We start from the raw sequence: 9289 nt of genomic DNA on the forward strand, positions 1-9289 counted from the left end.
AGTACGCTGCAGAAATCGCCGTGGCTGTATTCAAAACCATTAATAATTACATTTGTAGTATGTTACATTGTCGCTTGAAACCATTTCGAGTATAGAAACGTCCAGATTTCCTCGTGGTATTTTCCAGTTAGATGCCACTTGCATTCTCACGAGTGAAAAGTATTGACGAGATCACCTAAAGTATTCGCGAGTTGAAGTATTTTCAGTTTTTTTCTTTTCAATGTCTTACCTTTCGGTGGTACGGGTACATACTGTGGCACGGAGGAGGAGAAGGCGAACATAGCCATTATACTTTTGGGTAGCCTATAAAAAAAATCACACATAGCCATCCAAATGGTGCTACTGGTACACATAATTTATAATTAATTATACATTTATTATAACAATAAGGTAAGTTTTTGTTGTTCGCTATGTAATGTTAGGTCACCAGTTCACCTATCTCACTATACCTATCACTATTACTTAGCTACAGCTTAGCTAGCTACTAACCAGATAATAAACTACTAACCAACGTTATTAATCATCGTAAGAGACATGTTTTGGCAGTATAGCTATAGCTAACTGTCTTTAATGATCATTGGACTCAAAATAGCATGTACTTGGACATCTGCAATGTCAATGAAACAGTGGAAAGCTATGTACAGGACTGCGGAAAAGAGTACGAAGCAAATGTTTGTATTCTTCCGGTTTCGCACCAGTCGCATGACAGAAACGTCATCAACACGCCCACTCGCTCGCGGTGGATTCTCCGGAACGTTACCTTCTCTGTTCACACATGGGTTAACTCCGACATGAGGCGGAGTTTTTACTAGGGAGCTGGCAGAAAGAAGTCTGTCACATTTCTGGGACAATTTATATGGACATTTGCGTTCACACATGCAGCTCCTCCGGCTAAGGGCCGGATATGTTCCGGCTTTCAGTGCATGTGTGAAAGGGACTTTAGGCTCTCCTACCTTTCCACAGATCCGTCCCTAACAATGAAAAAATGTAAGTCCTTCTGCCAGCTGTCATGGGCAATTGTTACCCCCAAACTGGGTTTTTAGATTTCTCTCCCTAAACCTGGGTCGCTGAACAACTTTCCTGGAAAAGAAATTTGGCACTGACCTATTACTGGCGTTTACTCCAGTTCCAAAGTTTGGATTCAAGGCTGAGACCTCAGTCATAAACAGGCCAGGTTCCAAATCCGGTTCTCTGGCAAAACAGGCAAATAACAAATTTTCTTCCAAAACAAATATTGTCAAAAGGCTCACCAGGTCCCTCTGTCCCATCTGTCCCCAAAAAGATACTTCACATTGAGGTGTGAAGTGGCACAGCTTAAATGAGAGTCTACTGAATGGATATTGCTTAGGTGTGGGAAACTTCATGGCTTCACAGCTCAGCGGCTCCTATGTCGCCATCTAGTGCAGCCATCTTAGCCTCACGTGTATTCCTTCTATGACTTGGCCCCTCACTTACATTTACATTTACATTTATTCATTTAGCAGACGCTTTTATCCAAAGCGACTTACATAGGTTACAGTTCTTTACAATGTCATCCATTTATACAGCTGGCTATTTACTGAGGCAATTGAGGGTTAAGTACCTTGCCCAAGGGTACAGCAGCAGTGTCCCAGCGGGGATCGAACCGGCAACCTTTCGGTTACGAGTCCTGCTCCTTAACCACTATGCTACACTGCCGCCCCTTCACCACGTTCTGTTAGGTGGGTAGACACAGAGAGAGCGGATGTGCAACTACTGTATAGCGGATAAGACGAGAGGGTTGCCTGTTGCAGGAGTCATCTCCCAAGATGTTGACTGTGTGAACACAATCCGCTGTAGTCTATTAAAAACTAGCTGAGCTGGGAAGGGACTGAAACTCGGTGTTTTGTGGCACCAGCTTAAGGCAGCTTGCATCCCACGGTTCAGAACAACGAATCAGTTATTACAAATAGTGAATGTGCGATAGATTACAATTTATTGCACAATGACAGTTTTCTATGTAAAAACTCTGCAAATGTCTTTAAATAACAGGTAAAACAGAATCCAAGATCACTGGAAGAGAAATATATGCATATATTATACACACTATTTTATAAATATATACTTGTGTATATACAATTTGCAAAAAAGAATGACAGTAGAGACATATTGTATACTGTTAAAGCACTGCAGATATCTAACTGTGCTATTATCCACAATGTCACTATCAGAGAGCTGCAAATTTGAAGATTCCATCCCACAATATACGCGTTAATATTTATTTTGTACCTCGGAGAGCCACTGCAACTCAGCACAATTAAGACCCAATCAAACCTGTAGTTGATTGCCAATGCCACCAGCAACTTAAAACAGAAATTTTGCCAAACCGCTTTGAAAACTCTGTGAGATTTTGTCCTAGAAACATTAAAAAAAACATCTTCTGAAACCTTCAACAGTTTAACTTTAAAATTCATATAGATAGAAAGCAGTGGTGATTCCAGGATTTTTTAAATGAGGTGGCACGGGGGGACCAAGAACCAGTCAGGGGGGCCCGTGGGAAATCAGAAAATTCTATCAGCAAATAAATACAGCATTGAAAATTGGCTTAGAAAACTGGAAATAAATACAGCATTGAAAATTGGCTTAGAAAACATTGGGCATGATTTTCAGGCTCTTGTGCAGTGCCCTGTGCCATAATACAGGTGGTATTACATGAAAAGTGGCACTGCACAAGAGCCTGAAAATCGTTTTGTACTGAATAACTGTTTTGCATGGATAGGACAACACAATTTTGTTCTACTAAATAAAAAACATCACATAGGTGTTAATTATTCATTTAACTTTTTATTTTCAATACAGACATTGTAGTGTGTGTGTGTGTGTCTGTGTGTGTGTGTTCTCTGTACTCCATGTTCTGAGCTTGAAATCTGTGTCTGTTCATGTGGGTTAACTGCACCGTCACACATGTAGGCTATGCTCTGCCTCAGAACAGCTGTATTCTGCGATTTTTGTGCTGGCTGCTAAATACTCGAATAAACTTGTCCATATCTAGGGACTTGGCACTCCCTGACTCTACGCTGAGCACTCCCAGGTCAATCAATTGCTCATCAGTAATGGTTGTTCATAGGGGATTCTTGATCAATTGATGACCGCAGGATGAAGACTACCGCTGGCCATAAGACCTGTGTATGTTGCAGGATGCATAGGGGCAAGCAAACAAAAACCCCGTGGAAGTGCAAAGTATGTGTCTACCTTTGCCTTCAACCAGACAGAAACGGTTTTGAAGCTTGGCATCCTGATCAGGACTAAAAATTTATTGTTCTTTTTTCATTTCTTATTTTGTATTATTCCAGTAATATAATGTGAGCTTTTTATTCATCAAAAATATATCCATTGCATGTCTGGGTTTGAACACAGTGTTTTCAATAAACTGTAAAAAAAGCTTTTATTGTCTCCTTCTTTTCTTACAATTCACACTGACTTTCCAAATTGATGGGTGTGGGGGGGGGGGGGGGGGGGGGGCAGAGAGGGCCACAATGACATTCCAGACTGATGGGCTTTGACAGGTGTACCTCACCTACCTCATCAATATTCATTGTGTAGGCTTTGAAAAAAATAGTGTCACTCCAAAGTTCTAACACTTTAGTAGTCAAACCACATGAAATTTCTGAATGCTTTAATCACCTATGCGTAGCCAACACCTATGTTTGCAAGGTTCAGAGCTCAAAAGTCTTGGCCAGAAATGTTTATAATGTGTTTTTTTTTACAGTATCTCAGCACCTCTGAAAATAGGTCTTTGAAAAGTGTATGTTTACAGTTGATTTAAACAAAAAATAGATTACTGACATTCTTACTGTGCTGAGTTTGAACCTAATGATGTTATACAGTACACCATGACAAGAATGTAGGGGTGACCCTGAATAGTCGACTATTCGACAATTCGATCCAAGGAGCCTGATTCGACTGCCAATCTCACAGCCGAATCATTGCAAAATGTGGTTATGAAACAAAGATCATTTCGTGCTGGCTATATGGGGGTGCTAAATGTCTGATTTTACATAGAATTGTTTGGTTTCTCCCAATAAATCATGATATATTGCCTATTTTGGTATAAATATCAGCCTATTAATAATACTGTTAATAAAAATTTGAGAATAACTCATGTGCTTTTAATCAATCTCCTTAGCACGCATGAATAAATCACCTGGTAGACTAAGTTGCACTATCCAATTTTGCGTGACCACCGGAGCAGCATCTTGGCTGGGCTTTAAATCTTTTTAGCTACCTAATAGCTCACAATGTCTGGGAAAAAAACTTCAAAAGTGTGGGAGCATTTTGAACAAGTCAATCCACAGCATCCCATCCACCGCCACACCATCAGAGAGGATGTTCTCAAAGGCAGGTTTTATGGTCAGCAAAGCAAGGAGCGTAGTTCTCCCGGGCAACGTGAACAAGTTGGTTTTCCTCACACACAATTTGAAAAGAATCAAGCGGACACAGGCACAGTGAAAGACTGGCTATTTTTGTATGATTCAAGAAGACAAATTGTTTAAATGGGTGTTTCAGCTCTTTCGTCTGGTGTGGAAAAAATGGGAATGTGAAAAAATGGCAAATGAGAATATGGATCAATGAGCAAAAAAAACAAACAAACATGATTTGACGATCAGTCGACGATAGGCAAGACTTGACCAATCAGATTGGACTATGTAAATTCTTAGTTGGGGACACCCCTACAAGAATGGCTGAATTACACTGAATTTCATGACTCCTGTACACTGCTGTACTTGCAGTGAGGGCCAAGGGTGACACTAGGCTGTGGTGGGATAGTGTGAGGCTGGGAGAGCTGCTTCCCCTTCCTTTCCCTTCTGTCTAGCCAGTAAAAGGACACCATGAGGAAGAGGGCGGACGAGGCCACAATAGCGCTGCTGGCATAGAAGACATAAGTGTAGTCCCCAGTACTGTCTATCAGGATCCCTGCAACAGAAATGCAACATTGGGGCACTGGGTCAGGAAAGCCTGAGGATTCGGCCTGGTCAGGGCACTCAGCCCTCACAGAGCCTATAGTGATGCAATAACAAAAATCTATGATGATGAAGACAGTGCTCAGATATGTGGGTTTGTTTTGAAGGGAAGTTCTGTTTGTCAGGGGACACATAACCTCATACACGCTCACACACACACACACACACACACACACACACACACAGGCGCCATGAGTGGTGTACTGTTTCAGCTGAACACACATGACTGGAAGCAACTGCTTTCGTAAATAAAAGTATTCAATCTTCATTATGTACCTAAACATCAAAATATGTGTGTAGGAAAACATTACTGTGAATGGGGAAACACAGGCACACACACCCCACACCTATGTCCGCAAACTTAGCGTACCTGCGAGGGGGGGCCCCACCAGTAGGGTGACGCTCTCCATGACGGTGAGCAGGCCAAGGGCGGCGGGGAAGCGGCTCATCTCCACGACGTCCATCAACACAGTGAAGACGAGCGAACCCACAATGCTCATGGAGAGCCCGTAGGCCACCGCGTAGCCCAGGAGCACTGGGAAGCTGGCCGCCAGGCCGCAGATGGAGTCGCTCAGCCCGTTGACCAGCAGGGCCGCCGAAAACACGTAGATGTGGCGGCCTTGGAACCAGGGCATGTTGAAGAGCAGGCCGACGGCAGGGCGCACGAAGATGTTTATGATCCCCACGATGGCGAGCAGCAGGGCGGCTCGGCTCTGCTCCATGCCGTGGGAGGTGGCGTAGGGCACCAGGAAGATCAGGGGCACCAAATACCCCAGCATCGTCCAGGCGACCCCGATGGTGTAAATCCGATAGCGGGGGTTGCTGTAAAACAGGTCAAACGCTATGTGTTTGCGCAGGGGGGCCATGAGGTTGGCCAGGGAGGCCCTCACGCGCCCCTTCAGCCCGTCCTGCTTGAGTTGCGGGGGCTGATCACTGTTTGCGTGGGGGTTCTGTGATCTCCAGTACTTGGACCCCACGGGTCTCATCACTGCCCCGCATACACAGCAGTTGAGCAGCAACCCCCCCAGCACCAGGAAACTCCCCCTCCAGCCCAGCTGACTGTGTAGGAAGTTGGCGAGGATCGGCAGGACAGACAGCCCAAGGGACGTTCCCATGGCGGCCACGCCATTGACGAACGCGCGCCGTCGAACAAAGTAGTGGCCAAGGATGCTTATGGAGGGCTGGAAGCTGAGGCAGAAACCAAGTCCTGGGGAGAGACGCAATAAAAAAAGAATGACTGTAGAGACTTACTGTATAATGTAAAGCTCTACCAATGTCTTTAAATAACAAGCGAATAGATGACACTGTAACCTAGGAAAGTTGCTCTGGGTAAGAGCATCTGCTAAATGACAATAAAGTAAGGTACCAACTACAACAGAATCCAAGTCCTGGGAAGAGGCATATAAAAAATTAAATACTGAGAGTACAGATTTTCAGTATATTGTAAAGCTCTGCAAATGTCTTTAAATAACAGGTAAAACAGAATCCAAGATCACTGGAAGAGAAATATATGCATATATTATACATACTTTTTTTATAAATATATACTTGTGTATATACAATTTGCAAAAAGGAATAACAGTAAAGACATACTGTTTACTGTGAAAGCACTGCTGATATCTAACTGTGCTGTTATCCACAATGTCACTATCAGAGATCTGCAAATCTGAAATTTCCATCCCACAATATACGCACACATGTAAATATTCATTTTGAACATGGGAGAGTCAGTGCAACTCAGCACAATTAAGAACCATTCAAATCTAGAGATGATTGTTGTGGCAATGATTAAAAATACAAATCATTATGTTATTGCACACCAAAAGTGTTTTATTGTGCAACACACCTGCAAACCAGGTCCCTTCCAATGCAAACTGGCATCTATACAGCTAGCCAGCAGTAATTTCCTGACAATACTTTATTACTGTTGAGCTGTCCCTCTTTATGAAGGCATTCATGGAAGGGTAGCTGATTTTGTCATACCAAGGGTGGACTAGAAACCTACTTAGTCTGTGCAACATGGGCTTTTTTAATGTTCACAAGTTTTTCAGGATTTTGTGCCTTTGACTTTGATGACTGATCTCAGCGAAGAGACTGTATTTAGAGTTTAGGCAGGGCAGATGTACAGATATCTTATTTAATGAACAGATATTCAGCTTGTGTGTTCTTTCCTTCCTCCCACTTCTGTATTTAGGAGTTTTCCGGTGCTGCACGTCTATGTTAGCTACAGGTGTTTTGACTTCCTGAATATTCACTGTAAGACAGCAAATCAGAACAACAGTTTCAACACAGACATTAAAATTCTAGCACAGCTCTTTCTGCATGTGACCTCTGACCTGTGATGATCCCAGTGATGTAAAGCTCCACGATGGAGTTAGTGAAGGAGCTGGCTGCCATCGTCAGCCCACTCAGGACCCCGCCCAACATCACTGTAGCCCGGCAACCGTACCGCTCCACCAAGATGCTGCACAAAGGGCCTGTTGGTAAACAGTAATCGCACATGGACAAAAACACTTGAAGTGTATGTTGTGTATTGACCACCTAAGTTTTTCCCTTTTAAGACACCGTCACACCCCCCCCCTTGTGTTACCTTCAGTTATTGTTATGCTGATTCCTGGGTTCTGCCCCACAATACATCAGCTCACAAGAAATACTACCCAGTCTCATGTCTCGTCAGTATTAGTTGGCATCCCCAAATACTAAATGGAGTATACGACAGTGTAATGCGCACACCTAAACACAAACTCACACATGCAGAGTCACTCCACATTCTTGCATTTACACAACCCGCTGTTTGGCAAACCCGACAAAACCGACTTCCATCATTGAGCAACTATTATTTGCATGAGTGTCATTTACAGAGATCACACCGATCAAATGCAATGTGATGACGTGCTTTTTTATGGTTCATTGGTAAATCCTCATTATATTAGATTATTGTCATTATTGTCATTATAGTCTCATCAATAGGACTTTGAGTCAATGTGCAATGTGCTGCATTGAGTGTAAATGCAAAAACACACGTTATTTCTCATTATCATCCACTGTTTTCATATATATCATTATATATAATTTTTGCATCCAACAGAACAATAGCCTGGGTCATCACATGCACTTGAAAACTGGCACAAAATAAAATTAAATGAAGTGAACTATCAGGGGTATGCTTGCAAATGTTTGCAGACAATCTCATTTCTGGACAGGTGTGAAAACAACAGGTGTGGAAACAACATGATTTTCATGATTGTCATTATTGGCCAGAGCTACTGCCACAGAGCCCCGGATGAGCACAGGTAACCCTGGCCCTGGTCCTACCCCACAACTATCTGCTTCTTCTCCTAGCACAACACAGGGACATGTGGTGATATGAGGATCACTGGTGCAAGGGGACATTACAGTAAAGAGATGTCTATTTATCGGTGAAACTAACAGAAAAGCAACAATAAAAGCAATGAGTCAATTGTGAAGCCCACCCTCTCGCCACAGTGCCCCTCCCACCCCTTACCCAACCCCCAGCGTACCTCCTGCGTTCAGTGCCGCAGTCATGATGGAGGGAACCCAGGACGTCTCGCTATTGCTCGCCTGGAAGTCCGTCTGCAGGTCAGTGTAGAAGATCCCAAGGCAGGAGGGGAAGGCCAGGGTCAGGGCCAGGACAAGGACAGAGGCCACCAGCACCACCCAGCCCCACCCACCATCTGGGGCTTCTTGCTGGTGGGCATGCTCCCTCTTGTCCCCTGGAGTGCTGTTCCAGGCCTCAGGCTCTATATTTTCTTGCTCTCCTCCATTCTCCTCCTCTGAATCGCACTGTACGGGAGCCTCCATGCCAGCGCCAACTGACTGCTGAGAGTTACTGGAAAGCATCCCGGGGCCCTCGCCTGCACCTTCACTGCTCCGCCTGCGGGTGGCGCTGTGGCCCTCGCTCTGCGTCATCCTTGGCCGTGGCACTTTTGTTTGGCCACTGGCCACTGTCCACTCTGGGGGAAAAAATGGAGAACACAGAGAACAACGGCTAATTACACACTCCGACTTTACCACACCATTCTTCCTCAATAATAAATGGGAAATCTTAAAGGCAGCTCAGCTGCTGGTTTCAAACCATGGCCCTTGCCATCCACACAGCACAAATAAAAGTCACCCGAAAAGCTAAAGGCCAAGGTCCCCAGCCCAGGGACCTTACTGTACCATTTTTCTGGCTTTAGGGGGTGACATCACGTCATGCAGCAGTTATTCATGTGGTAACTCACATTACTAAATGCCACAACAGCTGCAGTCCAAATGCATACTGCTGCAACTAATGTGCCATGATGTAC

General features: G+C 44.1%; 1 protein-coding gene across 1 annotated transcript; it reads right to left on the minus strand.

Moving 5' to 3' along the window:
- Positions 1–3469: 3469 nt before the first annotated feature.
- Positions 3470–8778, minus strand: LOC118784630 (monocarboxylate transporter 6-like). The gene is given in 5 exon segments (XM_036538963.1): positions 3470–4932; positions 5350–6186; positions 7316–7456; positions 8501–8641; positions 8644–8778. Coding segments are annotated over 5 exon segments (1389 nt in total). The 5' UTR covers positions 8699–8778; the 3' UTR covers positions 3470–4717.
- Between the last annotated feature and the right edge of the window lie 511 nt (positions 8779–9289).

Source organism: Megalops cyprinoides, chromosome 1 (assembly GCF_013368585.1).
Source record: "Megalops cyprinoides isolate fMegCyp1 chromosome 1, fMegCyp1.pri, whole genome shotgun sequence".
NCBI lineage: Eukaryota > Metazoa > Chordata > Actinopteri > Elopiformes > Megalopidae > Megalops > Megalops cyprinoides.